The 24,821-nt window shown below is 49.0% G+C and overlaps 9 protein-coding genes and 3 non-coding genes across 12 annotated transcripts; 8 read left to right on the top strand and 4 right to left on the bottom strand.

Moving 5' to 3' along the window:
* Window positions 1–832: 832 nt before the first annotated feature.
* Window positions 833–5,431, top strand: BDV38DRAFT_273956 (uncharacterized protein; the record flags this gene model as incomplete). The annotated part of the gene is made up of 8 exons (XM_032057765.1): window positions 833–1,834; window positions 1,898–2,125; window positions 3,509–3,580; window positions 3,635–3,994; window positions 4,044–4,088; window positions 4,191–4,417; window positions 4,475–5,036; window positions 5,096–5,431. 8 exons carry the CDS (start codon window positions 833–835, stop codon window positions 5,429–5,431), a joined length of 2,832 nt encoding a protein of 943 aa, XP_031909935.1.
* Window positions 5,432–7,684: 2,253 nt separating this feature from the next.
* Window positions 7,685–9,497, top strand: BDV38DRAFT_178116 (class I SAM-dependent methyltransferase). Its single transcript, XM_032052036.1, has 2 exons — window position 7,685; window positions 7,731–9,497. The coding sequence occupies exon 2, from the start codon at window positions 8,322–8,324 to the stop codon at window positions 9,489–9,491; it is 1,170 nt and encodes a 389-aa protein (XP_031909934.1). The 5' UTR covers window position 7,685; window positions 7,731–8,321; the 3' UTR covers window positions 9,492–9,497.
* BDV38DRAFT_178061 (uncharacterized protein) lies at window positions 9,498–10,325 on the top strand. Its single transcript, XM_032052034.1, has 2 exons — window positions 9,498–9,859; window positions 10,101–10,325. Exons 1-2 carry the CDS (start codon window positions 9,559–9,561, stop codon window positions 10,166–10,168), a joined length of 369 nt encoding a protein of 122 aa, XP_031909933.1. The 5' UTR covers window positions 9,498–9,558; the 3' UTR covers window positions 10,169–10,325.
* Window positions 10,326–11,135: 810 nt separating this feature from the next.
* BDV38DRAFT_178063 (uncharacterized protein) lies at window positions 11,136–12,479 on the top strand. Its single transcript, XM_032052035.1, has 6 exons — window positions 11,136–11,484; window positions 11,543–11,676; window positions 11,740–11,892; window positions 11,944–12,144; window positions 12,198–12,323; window positions 12,380–12,479. Exons 1-6 carry the CDS (start codon window positions 11,255–11,257, stop codon window positions 12,421–12,423), a joined length of 888 nt encoding a protein of 295 aa, XP_031909932.1. The 5' UTR covers window positions 11,136–11,254; the 3' UTR covers window positions 12,424–12,479.
* An 878-nt stretch (window positions 12,480–13,357) lies between these two features.
* Window positions 13,358–15,416, top strand: BDV38DRAFT_286345 (phosphate transporter; the record flags this gene model as incomplete). The annotated part of the gene is made up of 5 exons (XM_032060645.1): window positions 13,358–13,420; window positions 13,484–13,591; window positions 13,665–13,996; window positions 14,052–14,947; window positions 15,007–15,416. 5 exons carry the CDS (start codon window positions 13,358–13,360, stop codon window positions 15,414–15,416), a joined length of 1,809 nt encoding a protein of 602 aa, XP_031909931.1.
* A 216-nt stretch (window positions 15,417–15,632) lies between these two features.
* Window positions 15,633–15,703, bottom strand: BDV38DRAFT_t184. Its single transcript has one exon. It is a non-coding gene; the product is annotated as a tRNA-Gly (tRNA).
* A 798-nt stretch (window positions 15,704–16,501) lies between these two features.
* On the bottom strand, window positions 16,502–18,184 carry BDV38DRAFT_295823 (uncharacterized protein; the record flags this gene model as incomplete). The annotated part of the gene is made up of 7 exons (XM_032062781.1): window positions 16,502–16,621; window positions 16,652–16,975; window positions 17,025–17,185; window positions 17,248–17,535; window positions 17,588–17,821; window positions 17,859–17,926; window positions 17,958–18,184. The coding sequence occupies 7 exons, from the start codon at window positions 18,182–18,184 to the stop codon at window positions 16,502–16,504; spliced, it is 1,422 nt and encodes a 473-aa protein (XP_031909930.1).
* Window positions 18,185–18,369: 185 nt separating this feature from the next.
* Window positions 18,370–20,800, bottom strand: BDV38DRAFT_256982 (Tannase/feruloyl esterase). The gene has a single exon (XM_032055562.1). It carries the CDS (start codon window positions 20,135–20,137, stop codon window positions 18,548–18,550), a length of 1,590 nt encoding a protein of 529 aa, XP_031909929.1. The 5' UTR covers window positions 20,138–20,800; the 3' UTR covers window positions 18,370–18,547.
* A 215-nt stretch (window positions 20,801–21,015) lies between these two features.
* Window positions 21,016–21,088, top strand: BDV38DRAFT_t186. Its single transcript has one exon. It is a non-coding gene; the product is annotated as a tRNA-Thr (tRNA).
* A 13-nt stretch (window positions 21,089–21,101) lies between these two features.
* On the top strand, window positions 21,102–21,174 carry BDV38DRAFT_t187. Its single transcript has one exon. It is a non-coding gene; the product is annotated as a tRNA-Thr (tRNA).
* Window positions 21,175–21,485: 311 nt separating this feature from the next.
* Window positions 21,486–23,829, top strand: BDV38DRAFT_295821 (uncharacterized protein; the record flags this gene model as incomplete). Its single annotated transcript, XM_032062780.1, has 2 exons — window positions 21,486–22,540; window positions 22,595–23,829. Exons 1-2 carry the CDS (start codon window positions 21,922–21,924, stop codon window positions 23,827–23,829), a joined length of 1,854 nt encoding a protein of 617 aa, XP_031909928.1. The 5' UTR covers window positions 21,486–21,921.
* Window positions 23,830–23,945: 116 nt separating this feature from the next.
* BDV38DRAFT_286341 (uncharacterized protein) lies at window positions 23,946–24,500 on the bottom strand (the record flags this gene model as incomplete). The annotated part of the gene is made up of 1 exon (XM_032060644.1): window positions 23,946–24,500. The coding sequence occupies one exon, from the start codon at window positions 24,498–24,500 to the stop codon at window positions 23,946–23,948; it is 555 nt and encodes a 184-aa protein (XP_031909927.1).
* Between the last annotated feature and the right edge of the window lie 321 nt (window positions 24,501–24,821).

Genomic DNA, 24,821 nt, shown 5'->3' with positions numbered 1-24,821 from the left:
CGGCGCTGGTGTATCGCTATGGATATGTAGTCGGTGGGTGTGCCGTTCCATGTGATGTTCAGTTCTTGTCCGATGTCGTACTACGGGTTCACGGCGAGAGTGTTGCTCCTACCCGGAGGTGGTGGGACAATGAAGTAGAATTGGGAGTAGACGGGCAATACGAGCAGGAAGGATAGGACGCCTAACTAGCACAGTGACTTGGGGGCCATGACCGTCACACGCGGGGGATGAGGTTGTTTCGGAATTAGGGCTCTGTGGACGGATTGGGAATTGTTGAGGTTGTACACGATACACCGCCCATGAAGGATAGTGATTGAGATGAAAGAGAAGAGCGAGGGATTATCGATAATAAACACATGTTTAGATCTGTTGCACCCATGTTGTTGCTGGCCGAAAAGTGTTTCTTCATGACTACGAGTGGCGGTTTAGAATTAACCCTAACTAACAACAAAGGCAGGGCGCATGAATGCACCCGCAGATTTGGCAACTACCGAGGCGGATAGAGATCGAGTGTACTCCTCCTTACAACGGCCTAGTGAAAGACGATAAGTACAACATTTCCATGGACGGGCACAATTGTCTAACGTCTTGGCAGGGCCACCAGGGTCTCAGTTGTCGTGACGTCGAGTGGGAACGCTAAAATACGATGTCTCATTCGTCATACTAAATTAAGAACGTTAGTGCTTAACTGCTAAAATCCATTCATTCTTCAGCCCACTCCCCCAAAAAAAAAACATATACGCTGGTCGATACTTTTTTATTTAAATCCTTTGACTGTTTCATTGTCAATGCAGACAAAGAACTTTTCTCTTATCCCTGCGAGAATTCGATCATGAGTCGCCTCATATGTTCCGGTCGAATGCTGGGCGGCACAGCCATCCTGCTGTCAACCATCATTATTTTGGTCCTCTTTGTCAACCCCCCACAGACCCGAATTCTCCACAGTTCGTCCCCTCAAACCACATCTTCCAAGCACAATTCGTCACCCCCATGGAACCCCAGTGATGTGCGATGCAGCAGCGGACTACCCGACACCTCCCACATCCAGGTGGTGGTCAAGACTGGCACAAACATCATCTACGATAAGCTCCCGACGCAACTCCTCACAGCCTTGCGATGCTGCCAAGACCCGCTTATTTTCGCCGATTCCGAGCAAGACCTCGGTGGCTACCATGTCTACGACGTGCTCGCGAACGTCAATGAAACTCGGAAGGCCACTCATCCCGATTTCGCCTACTACCGTACCATTCAAGAGTACTTGTCCTCGGGCCGGGACATCCGGCAACTCCGGACTTCGCGTCAGGCCGCCTGGGACCTGGACAAGTACAAGTTCATCCACATGCTTGTGCAGACCTGGGAGCGACGTCCCGGACACGACTGGTATGTGTTCGTCGAGGCCGACACGTACCTCTTCTGGGGAAATCTAGTGCAGTGGCTGGCGCGGATGGACCCTGCCAAGCCACTCTATCTGGGCTCGGCGGCGACCTTCCAAACCGAGAAGTTCGCCCACGGAGGAAGCGGGGTGATCCTATCGCGTGAAGCCATGAAGCGTGTCTTAGATGGAGATGCCGATCTGGCTGCACGATATGACGAGCGCATGCACGACGAGATCTACGGCGACTTTGTGCTTATGAAAGCCCTCAAGGAAAAGGGCGTCGAGCTTAGTAATAAATGGCCCATGATGCAGGGCGAGAAGCAAAATACGCTTCCTTTTGGGCCCGGTCCCAATTCAGGGTCCCGACATGGATGTCAGCCGTTGATTACCATGCATAAAGTTACGCCGGTTGATGTTAATGCGATGTGGAATTATGAGCAACATCGTAAACACCCACAGGTCCGTGTTTTATTCATTTCCGTTAGGAGTTAGTGGGTGGTGATGATGGCTAACGACGAGCAGGAACCACTCCTCATTAGTGAGCTGTATGACTATTTCATGGGTCGTGCGCTTCCCTCGGAGCGCGATGATTGGTATAATCTCTCCGATGACTTGATGTTCCGTGCGCCCGGGGTTGAAGGGGAGAGACAGAAGTCGCCCTCGGATATGACCCCGGTCGAGAAGGAAGCGTATAGCTCTTTCGAGCAATGTCAGAAAGCTTGTAAGGAGCATTCCAAGTGCTTCCAGTTTGTTTACCATGATCAGACCTGCGGATTCTCCTTCTCCTATCGGCTAGGATACCAGAGAGATCCGGAAGGTGACGAAGGACGGTATAAATCCGGGTGGCTCTTGGATAAGATTGAGAAAGATCGGGAAGATCACCCTTGCAAGACACCAGAGTGGCTATAAAAAGCAGATATAGCTCAGTGCAGCACTTGTTTTGATATCTATTTCTTACCAGCGACATCCGACACCATGGATAGCTCCGTCGATCGGTTCGAAATGACCACGCGTCCCATTTAGGGGGGACAATACCGACCAAACGCATTACGAAGTTACAGACTACAACATACTGTGCCACCACCGATATGGTTTATTGTGGGTGGCAGGCACGTGTCCAGCTGTAAACCACAGCGAGCAGAAACACGCGCCCACATTCCGATTCAGCGCAAATCAATGTCAACGGCCAGAAAGTCTTAATATTATATGAATTCCAGCAGTGTATATAATTGTACATAGAAGAATTTCCAAGCGATACCTTCAACTATTGTTCCCTGTTTTTATTGTTTCATGACTCCTCGATCTCGTAGATTCAGTGGGAGGGATGCAATGTGCGCAACGCACTTCTTTCAATAGATCTAAGTGGACATAGTGGGCGGTTGGGCACACAGAGCCATATTGAATGAGGTAATGTAGGCTGTACCCTTTTTTATTACTTGTGATATTCCTGAGTCGGTGCATTGGCCACTGGGTAAAAGCTTGTCCCGACATTTTACATTGGACGAATACATAAAACGTACAAAACTATGAGGCAGCAACGTTGAAGGGTTAATTCTCGACATAACACTTATACAGACTACGAGAGTCAACAAATACATACATATGCTCGTCATCCTGTAGGACTACCTATAATTGTGCCTTTATCATGATATGCATTCACTTCCTAAAAGATATACTACATTATATAAATGACGTCATGCTAGTGATAATTGATGAATCAGCAATTCTGCCCAGGCAGAATTTTTAACATGGTATCTTAGCGCCTGAAGATTATGGTAGTATACTCAGTATAAGGAATTCGTTTTCTTGAGTCCTCCATCTAGAGTGGGTCTACAGTCAGCATGGAGCCTTCATCTTCACTCTCTTTAGTATCTCAGCTGTGTAGCCTTCTCCAGAACCCAGACTTCCCCGCGCAACTGACATCTGCGATCGAAGCATCGAAACGGAATCACTTGGATCTCTCCAAGGAAACCTCCCAACAGGAGCAAGCGGATAGTAACCTTTTCCTCCGTATTGAAGCGTCGCTTTTTTCTGGTACACCATGTGTATCTCAAGATAACTCATGGGTTCTGGTTGGTCATATTGAATCAGTCCAATGCTGCAGCTTTCCGATATTATGTGCTAACTGGTCAGGGTTGCGTTGACCTAAATAATGAGTGTGTTGTACCATTGTCGCAGTTGAGTCCAGATGTCTCAGAGACAAGCGTTAGACTTTCCCTTGATATGTGACTTTTTCGGCAAGGTTAACGTTCCATATAGTACGATAAACAAGATACCATAGCCACATCAGAACCCGTTATAGATGGCCATGGCTCACGTCCCCTTAAGCGACGAAAGACAGTCAGTGGTCTTCACCTGGCGCCACATAATCAAAAGGCTGTCATCAAAGGAGCTGAATCTCAGATCGACGGCTACGCTACACCGGATTCAAATAGGACGACTGACGATGCTCAAAAGTTGTCTGTTCGCCAGGTACATAGTGACACTAGGTTTCCCCAACGGAAAAACCCAAGCAAAGATACATCTGCCCCAGTCCTAGAACCAACATCAACCGACAAGCTTATTGCGGGTATCTGGCGACAAGTGTTCTCACCTGTTCAACTAAGCCGATTCCATTCTGTATGACTCCCCGGCGTGAAAAGATGATTGTCTGAACTAACAAACATAGGTCATAGAACCCGGCATAGACATTCGCACTGGTGTTAGTGGAGAGGTATGTTATATCCTACCCATCTACGTAATAGGAGGTATTTCAACTGGAGTCTCCCGAGGTCTTCGTAGGTAGAGCAGACTAGAGATAACTAACTATCACCAGGTATTCCGGGCAGTCAATACCTTGTGCTTGAAGTACTATAACCAAAGTCAGTCCTCGCGCGCGCTTGAGATGATAGTGCAAGCGTACTGGATTGAATGCTACGAGGCTCGTATTGCTGTTCTTCGCTTAGAAAATCCCAACCTGTCGGCTATGGAAATCCGAATGATGGGCTTGAGGGAAGCATGTGCGGTTCTCAACTGGAAAGAAAAGGATCTGCGGAACCGAATGTACGCAACATACGTTCTTGAACTATGAATGCAAGGCTAACTTCTTCCTCGATTCAGCGCTATCTGGCGCGGATACAAGGAAATCAAAGATGCTGGCGGTTGGGCCAGTTTGATATTTGCAAGCGCCGGGGTATACCGGTTCTGCAAATACCGTACTGGCTTTGGAGAAGGTTTCTCCACGCGCCTCCGACATATCCGATCTAGTCTGGAGGTTGCCGCCGATACGCTACATCCGGACTGGAGGGATCTTCTCCAGGTGATTGGCCAACAAGAGACACGGCAGTACCACGGCCACCCACACGAATGGGTGACAGTAACAGGAAGACCAGCAATTCCCTTGACTTCAACATATGAGCATCTTCAGCTCCCCAACGGCTTTCATTATCGCTTTATCGATGAGTGTGTGCTGGACACTGCTGCTTTTGGCACAGATGACCCTCGCCGGGTCCCTGAAATAGATCCGGATGTGTGTTTGGTGTGCAAAGAGAGGCAGTCTGATGAAATCGACAAGAACCAATGTTCATGCTTCCCCACACTGTTCGGGGGCGTGCGAAATCCAATACCAGTACAGTTGTTCCATACAACCAGCGGGAAGAACAACGGGGTCATAGCTCGCAGTGTAAGTTTTGCCTTCTGAACTCAGACATGGTTATCATTATCTTAACCAACAATGAACAGAACTTCGACCGTGGTATTGCTATCGGTGAGTTCACGGGTCTCATCACCAAAGGCATTGAGGGAGTCGACGTAATGCTAGGTGGCACTCGCACAAGAACGTACCAGATCTTCCAAGGGCAGATGGGCAATTTCACACGGTTCATCAACCACTCCTGTCGTCCAAACAGTCAATTCCAGCGATTCTATTGGCGGGGAAAGGAGCGCGTAATTGTTGTTTCGCGAGGAGTGACGGCGGGGGGTGAGATCACCGTTGATTATTCAGATCATTATTGGAAGCAATTGAACAAGACATGTCTTTGTGGGGAACCGTGCTGTCGATTCCGAGAGAGAAGATAATGCATTTTTCACGGCGTGATGCTTTATCAATGTACATAGAGCTTGATGGAAGGATATCATGTACTAGACTAGGCTGCTAAATGTGCAATGTCAGGGAGGTCACATGGCGGGCCATATGGAATCTCCTTGTCAGATGATATGCGGTCACATGTTATGAGATACAACATCCCTTATGTATGGTTTGTTTATATCATACATTTATTACGATAAGGGTTAAGCTATATCCGAGTAACGATTCAGAATTCGCATCTCCTTGCACGAAGACAACTGCAAATCACCTACTTAGTTGGGCATTGAATGTAGAGACAACCTCCACGACATCCTCCCAACAACGCATTAGTTAATTATTCTATTCAAATCAGTGCAGGTCACTCAGAAGAGCAAATTTACTACACCGTTAATTATCCTAGAAGGGAAATTATTACTGTTTCCGAGAAAGTTGAGCTAAAATAGTAGATGATCTATCCCGGAACCAAGGTACAACGACATCCACACGCAGTGTGCAGAATTTAGAGATTATATAATATGGGCCAGTCGAGCGCCCAAGTAGCCAGCAGCAGAGAAGCATGCTGCAGGTGGAGCTGAAGGGCCATCGCCTGACACAGCTACTAAAAACGGCACATTTGTCAAGAGTATCACCATCCACCGACGGATACCAGTCCGGACCAATCCAAACGCCCTTCTCTACAGACAGACTGACACGCCCCGGCCACACGGGAAGCTCAGCCCAAGCTTCTACGATGGGTACATCCGCATAGCCCAGATCTGCCACGTCTGGACAAGTACCGGTACCTCCCTCGCGGGTCCCATCACTATTAACTAAGCCCTTGTCACCGCGCAGCAAGCAGCCTCCATGATTGGAGAGACCGTTCACATCGCCACCTCGGCAGCCCATCTCTCCTCAGACGCTCATCTTGCTGCCTAGTTGGAGTGGAGCCAGAACACTCAATTCTGTATGGAGGAAGCAAGCTGTACGTGATACAACGGAGGCAGGCTTTAAAGATAAGCTTATTTGGACGTCGTCAATATAATTATGCGACGTTTTCTGCTATCGAAAATCTCCAGAAATGCTTAACAATGTTACGGAATAGTCGGATTTCCTGCAGAAACTAGGAGAACTGAGTATGAATGCAAGCTAACCCTAGATCAGATCACGTGGTCTCTATCCAAAAAGACCTGTTCGGTATTAAAGGGGAAATTGACCGATGAACAGGGCATCAGATAAGCCGAATGACGATTATATCAGACTAAGTCTACGAGTGGATCGGCTTGAAGTTCGGACACATTTAACCAGTGCGCGAAATAACCCTAGGTATGAATCGGACCACGCCCTAGCGGTTACAAACGGTTTTGATAAATGACGTGGCCATTCTATTTACGAGCACTGTCCTCGTCTGGGCCGAAAATCTATGCTTAATTTAGTAAATCGAACGAAGCAACTGCCAGGAAATATCGCACTTGATCGTCCGGCTCGCGCGCTAGAAACGGTAAATGATATCGTGATCATCCCAGCGGCAGGTGCACACCCAGGACACCTTTGGATTGGACCGTTGGGAGGGCATGGGATGTTTAACGTGTTACCTTTTGCTCATGTTTCCTCCAATTTGATTACAGAACAAGGTTTCCCCTTTCCACCCCTCCCCAAGAGAACAGAAAGATAAAAAGTCTCCGAGATTGTCCCAACGTACTTTTTCGCAACCGCCCAGAAGGATCGAAAATTACGTCAGCGGATATACGGCTATACTGGAACAAAAGGAAAGGGGAAAAAAAAGGGCCAAGAACGGAATCGGATACTCGGATGAAAGTCCGAGACCGGGAAGAATTGCCTGATCCGGGCGCTTCCGCTCCGTCAGAGCCGCCAAGATGGTGAATTGCTTAGAAATATTATGTGACACAAAGTGGTCGAAGTGGTCGAAGTGGGAACGATAATGAAAAACTCTGCCCTAAAAGGGACACGAACAGTCCAGTGTCAGGGAGAATTATCCGGTTCCCGACCCGATGTATCCCTATAAGGCAATGATTGTTAGTAAGAAGGACTGCTCGTGCCGTGGTAGTACGGCACAACCCTTACTATGTAGGGCACTAAGGGTGTTAGTCAATCAATCAAGCATTGACCGCCAAGAACTACTGCAGTATGATGATTGATCAGCTCATCCCGGTGGAGGCTGCATGGGTCTTTGCGCACCTCACTAGCTGCACCATACTGGAGCTCTTGGCAATCACAGGGAGCAAATGAGCTTGGGATACTGCTTCGGTGAGCCTGCATCATGGTCGTTTTCCAATTAGCTAACATGGCCAGGTACTACCTCATGGGTGAGGGACACTAATTTATAACGATTGCTAACCAAAGCAATTTCCTTTGACGATCAAGAGGGGAAGCGAAGTCTGTGATGTGGCCTGCAGACCCTGGATCCTTTTGACTCATCGTTGGTCTATCGTCATCAAATCGGGGTTGCAACCCAGTAAGAAGTTCCAGCCAGCAATGAGATGTGGACAACCACCCCCCGGTATCTCAGGAACTTCCGGGTCGCCCGCCGCTCCCTGCCGCGCTTCCTTTCTTCGACCTGCCTTATCCGACACTTCCGATGCCTTCCAGATCTGGTGACAATAATCCACAGTGGCCGTCACTAACTATCCATGGCAGGTCATATGGCAAATCAATAATATGAGGATCCCCCGACGTCGCCCTTGGAGAAAAATTCTTTGAGATGCTTATAAATTGACCTAGCCCCGCTCCTCCCTCGCTTTTCTAATTGAAGGTCCCATCTGGCATGGCTTATCTGACAGCAATATAGCTCTCCCTTTCTTAGTCACCCCAACTACCATCCTACCTGTCTTTCTTTCTCCCTGACTTGTGGCATTTTCCACCGCGACATCCAATATCCACACTATGACGGAAACTCAAACGGTCTTGGCATCACGCCAGTCCGGGCGGAGCTCTGAGAGTAGCTCGCTGGATGTTATTGCAACTGAGAAGCAAAATCTGGCCGTGCACAGCGTCCCATCGACTCGGCCAGACTTGCACAACTCCGCCTCTCCTAAGCGGTGGAAAACCTTTTGGACCGCCTTCCGGTATCTCCAACATCTGACCCCAAAGCAAGTCGATGACTTCATGGCATCTTATGTCATATATAACCTAGACTGGTCCAATGAGAAGCAGATGGTCGAAGAGCTAGGACCCAACTATCAAGAAAAGGTCGGTGATTGCCTCAAGTCGTACTATGGGGTATTAAACCACCTCTGCGCTCTTGGCGACGTCGAGAAGATGTATATTCCACCATTCATGAGCAAGAAGGCGACCGTGCTGGAAAACCAATTATTGTATGAAGAGTCCATTGCCGAACATATTAACCTTAAGCCCGGAGACAAGGTACTGGATCTAGGCTGTGGTCGCGGCCGCGTGGCTGCGCACATGACCCAATACTCGGGTGCACATGTGACCGGGTTGAACATCGACCCTAATCAAATCTCCCAAGCCCGTTCCTACAACGAGAAGCTTGGGTTCAAGGACAACCGCTTCATCGTCCAGGACTTCAACAGCCTTCCTCTCCCGTTCGAAGATGCAACCTTTGACGCGTTCTATCAGATCCAGGCATTCAGTCTGTGCAAAGATTTGCCCGCTCTGTTTCGCGAGATCTTCCGTGTACTCAAGCCGGGAGCGAGATTCTCCATGCTGGACTGGGTCAGTCTGCCTGACTATGACCCCTCGAACTCTGAGCATGTCCAGCTCATGCGCCGAGTAAAGCCGCTTATTGGGGCGGTGGGCACACCTACTCCGAAGATCCTGGAGAACGCTCTCACCGATGCAGGATTCACAGTGACTCGCTCCGACAACGCTAGTGTCGGTGGACTGCAAGCCCCGTTGATCGCAAAGGTTGACCTCTACTTCCGATCCATGCGACAGCTCATCCTGGGTCTGGTCAAGACTCACGTGCTCCCGAAACACTTCAAAACACTAATCAACCGTCTATGTTTGGACGGAGAAGCATTCGTCAAAATGGACAACATGCGACTGGTGACGACAAGTTATCGTATCATTGCACAGAAGCCCCTCCATTAAGTTCGTGTTGCCTCAGAACAGGACACTGGAGACAGCCTTTGAGGATGGAAGGAAGTGAAGCGGGAAAATGTCTCGGCAGTCCCGCTTAAAAAGGGGGCCATTATCTCTTGGCGACCGCCCTTTTCTCACTGAATACGGGGAGCGTTGCCGCGAACGGGGACAACAGTTCAGCCGCATGCCCGCTGGCGGGACGAGACTCGTCATCGTCTCACGCATCACAGCCGGCTGTCTAAGTCTGACCCAGGTATTGATGGTATACATTTTCTATGCATTGATACAGTCGCGTTTAGCCATGCCTTCCATCTTCACTATCATAATGACCTCTCTCCAAGAGACTGTTCTACCGCATGGTGTTCTTGTGCCAACAGGTAAGTGGTGTTCTCCCCACTTTCGTCTACGACGTGTGAAATTGTACAAGTTTCGGCAGCAACCCTCTAACATGGCTTTAAGATCATCTTTGAACATATTGTATACCCCTTTACCCTAATTCTTCTGAACTTTTCCATTTTCATGAGAACATGGCTCGGCGTACATTTACCCTGTCCGTTCCATGTCGGCGTTCCTTCGGTTGAAGCCTTCGGTTTTCCATGGTCACTAAGTGGCCCATAGATCTGTCGATTCTTCATGCTTCAAAGTTTGCTTGGCCCTACTACGACTTTCGGGCTGGTGTTTGTTAAATTCTGCATACAGCTTTGGGTTTTTCGTTCGGATACCCCAATTAGAACGGGCCATCCATTAGATATTTATATCCCTTAGATTACTAATGTCACCTTCAATTCACGAATAAGCTTGTCTGGATAAAAGAAGAGATATTATACGTTAGTGAAATAGATCGGTTAAAATACAGAAGGAAAATAAAAAATAAAAAATTTTAGAATATAATTTAAAGAAAGAGGGAAAAGAAAGACGAAAAGATTGGGGATAATTAAAGACTCCACAGTAGGAGAGAAAAAAAGCCCCATGAAAGCATATTAAAGGATGTCTCGGTCAATAATAGCAGAGAGCAATAATAAATGATTTGGAAAGTTAGAAATGACGGAATTCCCCAGAAGAAGACAAGTTCAATCGGGGGAGGACAATGATTTGACCGATCTTTACCCCCCAGTCATGCCAGTCATGCCATGTGCCCGGCCTGACTCGACTAGTTAAGTAGCAGGTGACGAGACCTTTTACCATCTCCACTCATGGTTAGTTACACTAGTCAAAAGCTCTTACTCCGAAACCACCAGCTGAGCTCACCAGCTTCAGAGATATACGAAAGCGGATCAAACGATGGAAGAAATGTTCTCGAACGATGCGCGGCAGTTTCCCACGAGTTGAGCACGGCTACGCCTATATATCATCCCCCCCCCATGGACCACTCATAGCGTGGCCCCCCACCGGGTCCCACCGAAATCTTTCAATAACAGCCATCCATTCAGGCACGTTGTTGCGGATCTCCCGCCAATGGGCTGGCTGTGCTAGACCCCTCGTCTTATCGGCGCCCTTATGCCGGTTCCCATGGAGGGACAGAGTTCATATTTAAAATGTCACGTCAAACAACGGACGTTGGGAATCTATTGTCAGAATGGTTCCTGAATTCTGAAGAACTTTGGCGGCGCTGGGAAAGATGATGTCGAGCTCTCATATTTGCCCCTGCATGTCGATCAATTCTTGGGGGCCCGCAAGATCGCCAGCTCGTCGAGTCCACAGCGAATACGCAAAGTTATCAACGCCGCGTTGGTGTTAATAGAACGGTCTTTTAAGATCTCTATCTTCTGGCCATGAGCCAAACTCTCTTCGAGGCGGAGGATTGGCCTCTCCCCCCTGTCCGACGAGAAAGTACCGTCTCGTCTTCGACCCAGTCCTCATCCTCTAGTTTCATATCAACTTCTTTTTTCCCGCTTCCTCCCATCAGCCCCGCAACATCGTCTCCGGGAAGATCGCGACAGGCGTCATGCCAGTCTTTGTACGATGAAGTAATCCGATTACCACTGAACCCTGCTGTGACAATGTGGGTTGATCACCCTTGCTACGGATTCCCAGTGTGACTATCTAACGGGCCAGTACAGCTCATTCGTCCGAAGTCACAAACTCTTCAAACTTCGCTACACATATATTGATATTCGCAAAGATGCTACAGGGGCTCTAAGGGCCTTAGAGCTTGGGGGGGCTGTTGGCCAGCAGACGCCCTTTGTGCACACCTGTAAGTGACCAGGATTCTTAACTACGGGGGCATTAGGCTGATTAGAAGCTTCCTACGCCGTAGTCAACACCACGAAACTCCCCGTCCCACATCTAGAACACCCCAAACTGCCCAACGAACCCTCTCTAAGGATTTCCTTCATGGAGGAACAAACCATCCAGACCGCCCATACCGTTTTCACATCACAGTTATCTTATACCTTTGAGGATTGGAATGGTAGGACTGATCGGGTCTACTCAGGAAACGCGTACTGATCCATCCTACTAGATTGCGTACATTTTCAAGAGCTCATCCTCGCGGCCAAGCTCGTTTTCATTGCCGGAATTGCCGAGGCCAAATCCAAAGGTCGTGGAGAAGAATGTATCAGTCAGAATCTACGCATTCTGCGTGGCTATAACGGCAAACAAGTGATGCTGTTTTTCGCCAATTCGCAACGCAAGGAGCTAAAGCGCTATGTCTCGGTTCCTGGTAGGTAGTGGGCAGAATTCGAGAGGGGAGAATCCAACCACTGACCGAGTTAGTGAATTGCATCGAAAGTGTCCAACCGCCGAAAAAGGCCGGGCGGCCGGTTGTGTTACAACTTCTACCCAATTTTGATTACCTCTCCCAGATGAGAAATCTCCAGATCCATTTTTTAGACCACGGAGGTATGTCTACTTCAGGTACTCGGGCCGAAACTTGGATATTAACGGATTCTCCCCAGATAGCTTATCCTTCTGTCAATTTCTGGCAGACCACGCAAAATAACTACCATTCGATGATCCTGTTTTTCTACATGATTTCGGACCGAGAATATTGCATATTCTCTCATATATTAGAGATTCTTTCTGCGGGGTTTTTGATTCTACACAAGAGGTTCTAGAATCCGGTAATAGTCGGAGCGCTGGCATGCTCCACGGGCGGATTCTGTCGGAGGTACCCTTGAGGTTTTCTTTTCTTTTTTTTTTTTTTTTGTCTTACACTGGACCTAGTATAATACTCTACATATACCCTGTATAGTCAATACCATCATAAGTTATGAAAGCACGTGGCACACACACTGGCGTTGGTTCGAAGGAGTAAACTGGTCTCGAGAAAACCGAGCCCATCACATCGCATCACACACGTCCGGTGTCTCACAGGGGTTTCTTAGTGGCTGCTCGTGGAAATTGCGTGCATTGAGAAACGACGCGCATTTAATTTATTATTAACATCCTTGTCAGGAAGCTCGTGATCGGTGGGCCGCAGGAACCGCAAGAACCGCAGTCAGACCTTGAGGTACGCACCTCAGGGGCGCACGTGGGAAAAGAATTGGCCCTTGCTTCATGTCCAAACGGAAGCTAATGCAGCACGTTGAGCTATCCGCTTCAATTCACGCCAATGGTGGAACTTACCAACGGTGGATCGCAACTTTATTCTGTTCCAAACCCCCACTCTCTTGTTAATTGCTTCTTTCTTTGAACTTTGTCCGTCCAGCCTTGTTCGTCGGGTCACGTAACCATGCCACCCTCATCTGCAATGCTCTTCTTCCAGGTCAATTTTTCCCTACCCCTTATCCTCAAGCCCCATGTTCAAGCCGCATTCTTTACATCATATTTGACGATCAATGGCACATCTGTCATAACTTATACTATGGATATCCGTCCTGTTAAATGAGCCGCCCCCCTGAGATAAGAAACGCCCCAGTGTGATAAGATCCAAAATGACGAAATTCCGCTCGAGGCTATATAAAACCGATCGAGCTCGGGATTTTGAGCATGAACAGGTGGAGTCTTTCATCGGATCCAGGAATCCGTTACCGTCAGAAGACTGACCATCATGAATCCAGGACCGTCATGTCCGCATGCGACAAGTTTACGAAACCATCGATCGACAGGGTTATCAATGGATTGTGGTGTTTGTAGCCGGAGTAGGCTTCTTCCTCGATGGATATACAGTCAGTTGAATATGAAGCTATTGGACTCGATGACGGATCAGTCATGACTAACACATGATTCTTCTCTCCGCAGCTATTTGCAAGTAACATGGCCTTCCCGATGCTATCCTACGTCTACTGGCGAGATGATCCGTCTTCCATGAAACTCACGAATATCAACATTGCCACCTTGGCCGGTACCATGCTGGGGCAAGTATTATTTGGGTATCTAGCAGACAAGTATGGGCGCAAGAAGATGTACGGTCTGGAGTTGATGCTCCTGATCACTTCGACCCTCGGTGTGGTCATGGCCTCAAATGGCGTAAACCATAGTATGAGTGTGTATGCGTGGCTGATATGGTGGAGAATTGTGGTTGGCATCGGCGTCGGGGCTGATTACCCATTGAGTGCGGTCATCACATCTGAGTAGGTGCAGCTTGGTTTGATTCGCACAATCAGGAGCTAACAAACCTACCAATAGGTTTGCACCCACGAAGCATCGAGCGCGAATGATGGCGTCGGTCTTTTTCATGCAGCCGCTCGGTCAGATCACCGGAAATATCGTGTCATTGATTGTAGTCGCCGCCAGCAGAAGTCGAGGAGACGAAGACCTGACCCGCACTGTAGATATCATGTGGCGATGGGTCATTGGGATCGGAGTGGTCCCTGGTGTAATCGCAACGGTCTTCCGGTTCATTATCCCAGAAAGTCCCCGGTTCCTGCTGGAGATCGAAGACGACCCCGTGCAGGCAGAATTCGATGCAACTACCCTCTTTAACGAGCCGAACAACTCTCCCTCCTTGGAAACAGAAAGTTGGCACAACCTGCCCCTTCCAGCGATCTCCATGACGAGTCAATGCTTCTCTGATCGATCACACTCGCAGACAGAAATTCTCCAGCCCGCCACTCTCAACTCTCACTGGCATTTGACGAGAAAAGACATCACACAATATTTCTGGACCGAGGGAAATTGGCGCACTCTCGCTGCTACCTCCCTGTCCTGGCTTTTGCTCGACTTTGGTTTCTACGGCATCGGCCTCTCAAACCCACAGTTTCTTGCCAAGACATGGGGTTCCCTCAAGCTCCATGGCTCAGCACCTGTCTGGCAGACGGATGATAGTCCGAATGCCGATGTTTTCAAGATGTTTCTCGATAGCTCAACGCATGCCCTTGTCATCCTCAACAGTGGTAGTTTCCTTGGGGGCTTACTCTTGATTCTCGTTATCCACCGTCTTGACCGTGTCGCACTCCAAAAATATGGGTTCCTGGCGCTGGCCGCCCTCTTCATCGCCCTGGGTACTATGTTCCTGACCGTCCACAAAGAAGGTGCTGTAGCCGTGGCCTTATACATCATCGGCCAGGCTTTCTTCAACTTCGGTATGGACTCTCCATGAAAGCCCAAAATGCAAAACGAACACTAACGTGAAATACATCAGGCCCCAATGCAACTACCTACATAATCCCGGCCGAGATCTTCCCCACCCGGTACCGCGCCACCTGCCATGGAATCAGTGCCGGCGCTGGCAAACTCGGCTCGATTCTCGTTCAAATCTTCTCCGCACACTTCAACTTCGGTTCGGGTCTCGGTGACGAGCCCATCATCCGCCACGGCTGGGTTCTAATCGTCTTCAGTGTGTGCATGATTCTCGGTGCGGTGATCACACATTTCTGGATCCCGCCTGTGCAGCGACAAGACGGCAAAGGGAAACTCTGGGGTGGGAAGACGGAGACCCTGGAGACCTTGGCGCTGGGAAGGATGGGATGGAAGAGTCGGTATGCTGTGAAACTGAGAGAAAGGGAAAGGGTTGTATCACCAACCTTTTCGCCGGGAGGCTTTGGTCTATAGTATATAGTACTGTGAATACTTGCATTGTGCATATGGTACTGGGCTGGGTTAGACACTCGGTTAATTTTTCTTGTACATACATATTTATATATACATCTAGAAAAAAGGATGCTTCATTGATATCTAGGGGCAGAGAACAGAAAGATACATTGCCAGAGAACAAACGGACAATAGACCTAATAAAAGTCCAAACAAATATGCGGAAGAAAAAATAAGTGCATCATCCGTGAATCGAACACGGGCCTCATCGATGGCAACGATGAATTCTACCACTAGACCAATGATGCTAGTTGTTGAAGAGTATCTTTTTATTTAGGCATATCATTCATTAAGGCAGCACACGACATCCAGACGTACCAGTTATGTACTAAGAATAATCAGAGTATTATATTTAGATCCAATCGAACAATTACCCAGATATCTATTTTTTCATACTCACCAAATATGCCTAGGAGTACCTAGTTCAAGCTGAAAGCTAAACACCCCGACGCTTGGATTGGAATCGCTGGTGATACTATTGTATATTTACTTCGTAGGGCAGCCTTCTCCCCGGTTTTCAAGTTGGTTCCATAATATCCTATCCAACTATCGTCTACTCAGTGGTTTCATATCAATTCTAGTTTCACTATAGCAGTTCAACTATATAATGCCACAGCCATTTAATCCATAATTATACTAGTGCTATCCACTCAGAATTCTAAGCGTGAGGAAGGGAAAACAGGAACGTTGGTGGGACCTTGTCGTTGCTAACACCCCGTGTATATCAAGATATATCGTGTGTATTTCGGTAGGGCTGAATCATATATCAGGTCGCGGGTAAAATGGTACTTTAGAACATTCATCTTGACAAATACTATATGGATATTCCGCCAGGAAGCAAGCGAAATTTAGATCTTCTCCTGTTCAACTTACACAATGTATTGTCGCGGCCAAGATTTTCTTTCCACCTTAAGCAAGAAGTATTCTCTCGCCTCTAAAGACTCTTCCCATGCCCACTACAGTGCACCAGGACGACCTTCGTACTTGAGCTTTTCACCCAATCACTGCACCAATTGCCAGACTCTAGCCTTGGTAAATGAGCGCGGTCAGTAGGAGATCTGGATTCTCTCACCAGCCCGCTCAATCACCAGCTCATAGTACGCGGATAGAGATGAATCACATAGACCTATACGCGACGAAGTCGCAATGTGATCTCCATCCTCCAGCTCAGCAAGAGCAGCCCTTTAACCAGGAACAACTCCAGCAACTATGCGTGTACTGTTGCTCGACTTGTCAAAGCCAGTTTCTAGAATCTCCTGCATCGATGACGACAAAGACCAGTATTTGTTTATTGCCACTACAGCGCGCAGATCTCGCACCTGACCTCTCAGCAGACTCCAAAAATCCTCAGAGACATCCATATCTTCTCCTAGGAATGCACGCAAATACTCCAACCAGTCGCTTGCCCAAACCTGCTTCCCACGATGCAAGCGTTTGCCCATATCGACAATTATGTCATCCAAAGGGCTATTCTGGTCGAATCCAAATTGACCAGTCACCCTCCTCAGAAAACTATCAATCTGCAGAAGATAGACACAGCCACGCATGTATGGGACCCGCTCTGCATACCAGGCATTGTAGAAACTCGTGCTGAGCATCAATTGCATCCATCTCAATTCGCGGGCTTGTTCCATATTCGAGCAAGACTGTGTGTAGTCTGTTCCGCAGAAAATCTAATCCGCGAAGACCGAATCGATAAGGAAGGAATATCGAGTAAAACTCAGCAACCCCTAAAATCATCAGCTTATATCACTTTACCCACAGATCCACAAACACAAAAAACCGAGCTTACCTTCAATATACCATCCATTATCATACCCAGCCGCCTCCGGATTCATAAGGGAGAAGCTATGTATCATCTCATGAGAAAAAAGAGAAACCAAATCCTCATCCGTCTCCTTCCAACCCATCCCGTCATATTCAAGCACATAACTCTCTAGACACAAGCTTCCACCAAACCCTCTAACAGTATTCCGAAGAAACGCGCGGTACGAAGCATCTTTCCGCTGGAACACACCAGCCAATTTCGGAAACAACGAAAGATTATACTGATTCAGCCGCTGTAAATTCTCCGGCAATTCTCCAAACCAGTAGATATTCGCACCAGACGAACCACCAGTACCCGGGGTAACTGTTTATCGGCCCAACCATAAAGACCGAATTCGAAACGACATCCAGTTTCCCTTCCTTGGTCACCGGTCCAGGGCCCTCGCCGTACGACCATACGGCGCGCGTTCCTTCCGGAGCCTGTGCGAGATCCCACTCGACGATATTGCAATCCTCACGTTCGACTGCCGGTCGTGGTAGGAGCCATCTTCCGTCGGAACAGACGCCGCCTTGATCACGACGCATGTCGACGCGTGGGCCTATTGGGGTTGCGATGTCTACTTTTCGGGAATGGACGGTGAAATTGCAAAGTGACATCTCCGGCGGTATTGCGGTTCACGCGCGATTCTTCGTCTGGGGAGTCACTTTTCGAAGTAAAGTAGATTTGAAGGGGACCTGGCTTCGTCATATGCCCCTACCATGTTCTCGGGGAATGGATGAGCGGGGAGATTTCCGAATTTTGTCTCAAAAATGAAAAGAGGTTGGTGGGCTGCGCAGCTTGGGTTAGAGAGGATTTGCTGCATGGATAGGGGATGTGCGCCTTCGGCGTCAAAGTGAGGAGTAATCGTTATTGTAAAGGTGCGGGTATCTTCCTCTGAACGATCTCTAATAAAATAGTTCATCTTGGGAGGGTATTGTTGGCCTGTAACCCCTAAGCTTAGGGCTTAGGCTCTGGATATCCCACCACTGCTACACCACAACTATGTTTTTTTTTAACAAGATCTAGAGTTAAGCTATAAGTTTAAAATTTCATTAATAGTTTTAATAGTAAATCTACTATACAATAGTATATACTAAGACTTCAATAGGCCTGAAGGTTAAAAGTGCGTGGCAGGCTGGCAGCCGTGGTTAAATGCAAAACAGTAGCTCGATTTTGTTTGCCGTACATGCCTCTTGCACATAAGCGATAAGAACTTCATGAAATATAATCCTTATGTAAATTCCCATTCAAAGCTCTCGGTAGCAAATCTACCTAAATACAATCACTAATAACCTTCTTCACACCGATAACTCGCCGCATCCTTCACATCACCCCCCTTATACACCGAAACAAGTGGATAAAGACACAAGTTCCTCGTCCGTCCATCAGCAGCCAGAGCATCAACAGTCTCAGGCACGACACCATTCTCCACCCAATCTACCACCTGGCTCAACGGATCAACAGGGACCGGTCCCACACCGCCAGAACAATGATGTACGCCTGGGGCTTTGAAAAAGCGGTAAAAGTCGCGCACAGATGAATCCTTCTCTTCCACGCGTTTATAATACTGTTCTGTACCCTTGGGGAAGATCAATGTGTCCGAGAGTCCATGCCAGGTGATCATCTTCCCGCCTGCCTGTTTGAAGGCGGAGAGATCTGGATTATCGGCACTGATTATGTCGTTGTATCTTTCCTTCGAAAGAGTGAATATTTTATCGAGGGCTTTGTGGTCTAGCGTGGTGAGGTCGAAGGATGGATCTTGCAGGATAAATCGACGAATCCAGTCTGAAGAAATAGCAAACGGAGACCCGGTGCAGTTGAACGGTGTCGAGCATACGGTCCCGGCGAGACTGGACGCGCCCATTGACAGGGGCGTGCCCTTCTCAAGTCCGTACCATAGGAACTTGTCCTCAGAAGACCTGAGTCCTTCCCATGTACTGTTGGCCACTTCCGCATCCTTTTCGGAGATGCTCACACTGACTCCGCTGCAATTGACCCTCGTGCCAACCGTAGTAAAAGGGTCAAAATCACACAAGTCAGGCGCAGAAATAACCCCGTCCACAACCCCGTCGATATCATCGCATGCCTTAATCTCCGCAGCAGTAATAGCATCCGAGACACAAGTCGGAGGGAAAGTGCCAAGCTGGCTCATGACAAACTGGGGCCAGAACTCCGCGACCAGGAAACTCGCCCAATTGATTGCCGGGGCGGCGGCCATGATACCGTCGTACGCGGTTGGATATCGCTGTGCGAGCATCAGACCCTGTCTGCCGCCTGTCGAACACCCATTCCAGTACGAGAACCGCGGAGCAAGACCGTAGAAACTGGTGGCGATCTGTTTACCGATCGTCGCGGCGTCGCCGAGAGCAACGTAGGCAAAATCCTCCAGTAAAGCCATGTTCACATTCCCTGACGCGTCCAGGGACCATGATGCTGAACTCTGCGAGTTCATGTCGTGGCCTCCGTCCGTGGCTAGGACCGTATAGTTCTGGGCCACAGCTGCCGCGAGGACAGCATCCTCCGATCTCATGGCGAATCCGCCTCCGCCGGAGCCTTGGAGTCGGTTGTTCCAGTTAGAGAAGGGGAGCCAGACGGTGGCATGGATGGTATCGTTCTTCCCTGGGTGGGTGTATGTAACCGTCACATTGCAGAAGTCTAGTGTAGACTCATTGTATGCATAATTCGATACCGGAATGGCAGAGATATTCAAGACCTGCCCTTCAGGTATAGATGGATGGGAGATTACAGATGACGAGCAATTCCCAGCCTGAGCGACAGTTGCTGTGAAAAGGCCCGTCACGGCGGCCGTGGAGGCCACAGATCGTATTCTACCGTAAACCATTGCGATGATTGACCAGAAAACTCCGGAAAACATTTTTTCTCACCTTCCCCTCGATGGTACTTATAGGGGGCATAATATTTTGGAAAAGCAGCCTAAGGTCTTAGCACAATCATCCATAGCCAACTCAATTCAGAATCGTCAGTACACCCCGCCTCCTGGAGGCTTAGTATCGCCCGCAACAACAAATAACAATGAGGAAACGCCCCCAGGATGCAGTATAGCGCGGAATATGGATCCCACTGGATAGATTATTCACCATACGTCGACCACGCTGCCAGTGATCTTCAACTCGTCGAGGGGGCCGGAGAATCCTCGGGCTTGGCTGATTTGGCTAATTCTCATCCGTCGAGTGGGTTTCAGTTGATAAACCCCTCTTTCTTGTGTAGAGAATATCCAATATCGAGGACTGATATGAGGGAATTGCGGTTTGATGTTTGATACTAGTCTTGGTTTTAAGGTTTCGGGTATGGGGTTCGGTAGTGAGCTTGTGGAGGAAACTGGGGCAGATTGCGGGGATGATGAGGATATTTATCCGAATTATGTATAGTAGTCAGTCGATGGGATATGCGATTCGATACAAGTAAGTGGGACTTCTCTTGAAAAAAAGATTAGCTCAGGTCATCTAACATATGAACGATCCCGGTTGAGTTGCCGAAGAGGAGGCCGAGTGAACCTTTCATAACTTTATAAATGCTTATGCAGAATCATAAGCTGGTCAGCTATAAAAGCCGCAGATATACCGCGAACCATGAAATATAGCCATTGGAACAACCACTCGGTAGGTCACAGATGGAGAAGGTGCTTAGGATGTTCTCTGTCCGGTACAGATCCATCCAGTCCGACCGTATCCTTCCAGCTCACTTTAGTGAAATTTTATATAGCATTAAAGAGCAAAGCAGCACATCCAATCAGCTTCTATGGCTCAGTTGGTAGAGCGCATGACTAGTAATCATGAGGTCCGCGGTTCGAATCCGCGTGGAAGCAGATCTCATCCGAAGCTCCTATGGCTCAGTTGGTAGAGCGCATGACTAGTAATCATGAGGTCCGCGGTTCAAATCCGCGTGGGAGCATCTCATGAGTATCTTTTTTTTGTTGTTTTTGTAGTTGTCGTGAGGACAACAACAACCATGTTGGAGGCTGTGTGTGGGGTTTGTGCAGGATATCGGGATATCATCAATATCACGGATTTGGCCCGATGCCGGTGTGCTTCCGATTGCCTTCATGCAGCCGGTCACATGGGAACCACTATGTGCCCCGTAAGACCCATTCTCCGATGTCCTGAACACATCTTCTGCGCGAAATCCCTGTAATGGGCTCTCCAGAATCGTGCGTCGCAGCCTATCTATGCCTCTTATAGTAAGGGATCAGCGCTAGTGGCTTAACAACTCAATGGTGCAGATGTCACTGAGGGGTACGTGGGTAGCTATTGGAATCTAGCCCCTGGAGGTCTACCTAATTTCTGTTCGTCGAAGAAAGAATAGCCGGGGTTGGAGCAAGATTGTGGTGCGAATGAGTGTCCTTCCACAATGGTGAGACAATGTGGCTTGAGGGCAATTTTGAAAGGAACGAGTGATTGAAGAGAAACCCACCGCACTGATTAGTACTCACCATGACTAAAGTGCTGTGGAACCACCGCGTACAGCTGAAGCTCCAACGGACAGCTGTAGGCAAAGTGGGGTGATGGGAGAGGATTTATAAAGAAGAAGAGTCCATGCTGTCTTCATTTACCCCGCCCTCGCGTTCGTCTTATTCCCCGCACCCATAAATCTCTCCCGACTTTGTTCTTCTTCATCTCTATCAGACCAGAGAACAACGTAATGGCCCTCGCTTCAAGAGACAGAATCGAGCCCGGTTCCTTCAACGTTCCCCTAGGGACGTTTCCTGCAACATGTTCCTCAACGGGTATTGACGCCGACAAGATTGCGTCGGAGGTGATACGACTGCTGAACACGGCCTTGGGACTGAAGCAACCTCAGGAAATCTCGAAACTGTTCCTTGAAGATGGCTACTGGCGAGACCATCTCGTCCTCACATGGGACTTCCGCACCATCAAGGGCCAGGAGAACATCACCAAGTTCCTACAGGAAAACCCCCGTTTACTACAAGTAGAAATCGACCGCTCATCCGCCTTTCATGCACCGGCTGTTTTCCCTATCGATGCCTTTGGCGATGTAACCGGAATTCAATTTTTCATTAAGGTCACTACCGACACAGGAAATGGAAGAGGTGTTGTCCGACTGGCCGAGAAGGATGGCGAGTGGAAGATTTTCACATTCTTCACGTCACTGTTGCAGGTCAATGGGAGTGAGGAGAAGATTAATCATCACCGGCCGGTGGGCGTATCGCATGGTGAGCATCATGATAGGCGGAATTGGCAGGATAGGCGCACCGCTGATTGCAACTATGACGGGAAGAGCCCGACGGTATTAATCGTGGGTATGTATACTGTTCCTGACCTCCTTCTGTCCCCGGATAAGCTAACTTTACCAGGCGCTGGCCAAGCTGGACTGACAATCGCTGCCCGTCTGAAAATGCTCGATATCGATTCTCTGATCATTGACGAAGAAGATCGCATCGGAGATAACTGGCGTAGGCGCTATCACCAGCTGGTTCTGCATGACCCTGTTTGGTTCGACCACATGCCCTACCTTCAGTTCCCTGCAAACTGGCCCATCTTCACGCCCAAGGATAAACTCGCAGATTTCTTTGAATGCTACGCCAAGCTTCTTGAGCTGAACGTGTGGACTAAAACCAAGCTCCAGTCTACCTCTTGGAGCGATGCAAACAGTGTATGGACCATTGAACTCCAACGACAGAAGGAAGACGGTACAGTCGAGACTCGTACGTTCAATCCGCGTCATGTCATCCAGGCAACTGGTCACTCGGGCAAGAAGAACCTGCCTGACTTCAAGGGCGTTGAGACTTTCCGGGGGACGCGCATCTGTCACAGTTCTGAGTTCCCCGGTGCGGACCCCAACAGCAAAGGCAAGAAGGCAGTTGTGGTCGGATCCTGTAACTCGGGTCATGATATTGCCCATGACTATTTTGAGAAGGGATACGACGTGACCATGGTCCAGCGTAGTTCGACATGTGTCGTCTCTTCCGGATCCATCACCAATATTGGGCTGAAGGGCCTGTACGAAGAGAGTGGCCCCCAGGTTGAAGATGCCGACTTGTTCCTGTGGAGTATTCCGTCAGAACTGTTCAAGGCGCAGCAGAAGAAAGTCACCGCGGTCGAAAACCAGAATGACCAGGCGATTCTGGACGGATTGGAGAAGGCGGGCTTCAAAGTGGACCGTGGACCGGATGATGCAGGTCTGCTCATAAAATACCTCCAGCGCGGTGGCGGTTACTACATCGACGTGGGAGCCAGTCAGCTCATTGTCGACGGCAAGATCAAGGTGAAACAGGGACAGGAGATCGCCGAGATCATTCCGGAGGGATTGCGCTTCGCCGACGGCTCCCAGCTGGAGGCTGACGAGATCATCTTCGCGACGGGCTACCAGAACATGAGAACACAGGCGCGCATCATCTTCGGCGACGAGGTAGCGGATCGCATCCAGAGTGTCTGGGGATACAACGAAGAAGGCGAGATGCGCACGATCTGGCAGCGCAGCGGACACCCCGGCTTCTGGTTTATGGGCGGCAATCTAGCGTTGTGTCGGTACTACTCACGCCTATTGGCATTGCAGATCAAGGGTGTGGAACTGGGTCTCAATCACTAATTGTAAACTGGTGATTTGGGGGGGGTATCAAGCTTGCTATACATTCTTAAGCCGGGTAGAAATAACAATATATCAGAATGAAACAATGGAAGAACCAATGACCATAACAACCCTCGTTAGAGATATTGATTCAACCAACCCTCTTGCGCCGCCACATAGACTCCCATCGTCAAGATGGACGTATACAGCGCTGCATCTTCCTCCACTTCATTCTCACACCGTAATGACGAAGCCAAATACTCCCTCTGTGCCCGATCCCACCCCCCAACCTTCAACCCCTGCCTCGTCAACGTCGCCAAGCACGGTCGCCTCAGTCCAGACTCGGCAATATTCAGCGTAAACCTCGAATCCGGCTTCATCTCACTGGCCTCCGACGCCTCGGACGACGACCTCCCCTTGGCCACCCTCTTCTCCCACTCCACCACCCGACTCACTCCATCCGCCCTCCCCTTAAACATAAACCGATAACCCCCCCTCACCGTCACACTAACCTCCCACCCCTCGCCCATTGGAAACCACACCCCACCCCCCGGAAACGCCATCTTCCTATTATTCTCATCCTTGGTCGGCATATATATCACCCCGACAGCACCACCCCCCTGGTTCTTCTGCTGCTGCTCCTCCTCCGCCTCAGGTAGATGCGCATACCCATCGCTCTGCACAATGTACATATCCCTCGCGGTCAACTTGCGCGGCGCATCGCCCACGGTCTTGCCGAAGCGCGTGGGTTGGTAGACTTCGAGGATTGGGATCGGGCGACGGGAGGTCGGCGTTAATTGTTGGATTTGGAGTGTGAGATTGGCGGTTAGCCGGAGAGTGTGTTTGGGTGGTGGCGGGTGGGCGAGAGGGAAGGTTTGGTGTTTTGTTTGTATGGCGGAGGTGGTTGTTGTTTGTGTGGTTGAGGTTCTTGTTGTGGTGGTGGTTGATGTACTGTTTTTTTTTTCTGGAGTTAGTGGGGTTTGTTCTTTTTTTTTTTTTTTTTTTTTTTTTTT

Source organism: Aspergillus pseudotamarii (genome assembly GCF_009193445.1).
Source record: "Aspergillus pseudotamarii strain CBS 117625 unplaced genomic scaffold BDV38scaffold_60, whole genome shotgun sequence".
NCBI lineage: Eukaryota > Fungi > Ascomycota > Eurotiomycetes > Eurotiales > Aspergillaceae > Aspergillus > Aspergillus pseudotamarii.
This window is presented reverse-complemented; position numbering and strand designations above follow the sequence as displayed.

Bases quoted from the DNA above. Each gene is read 5' to 3' on its own strand.
- BDV38DRAFT_178116 (XM_032052036.1), top strand. From the start codon at position 8,322: ATGACGGAAACTCAAACGGTCTTGGCATCACGCCAGTCCGGGCGGAGC.
- BDV38DRAFT_178061 (XM_032052034.1), top strand. From the start codon at position 9,559: ATGTCTCGGCAGTCCCGCTTAAAAAGGGGGCCATTATCTCTTGGCGAC. The intron at 9,860-10,100 runs GTAAGTGGTGTT...AGTGGCCCATAG, and splicing joins TGGTGTTCTTGTGCCAACAG to ATCTGTCGATTCTTCATGCT.
- BDV38DRAFT_256982 (XM_032055562.1), bottom strand. From the start codon at position 20,137: ATGTTTTCCGGAGTTTTCTGGTCAATCATCGCAATGGTTTACGGTAGA.
- BDV38DRAFT_178063 (XM_032052035.1), top strand. From the start codon at position 11,255: ATGAGCCAAACTCTCTTCGAGGCGGAGGATTGGCCTCTCCCCCCTGTC. The intron at 11,677-11,739 runs GTAAGTGACCAG...CCTACGCCGTAG, and splicing joins GACGCCCTTTGTGCACACCT to TCAACACCACGAAACTCCCC. The intron at 12,324-12,379 runs GTATGTCTACTT...GATTCTCCCCAG, and splicing joins CCATTTTTTAGACCACGGAG to ATAGCTTATCCTTCTGTCAA.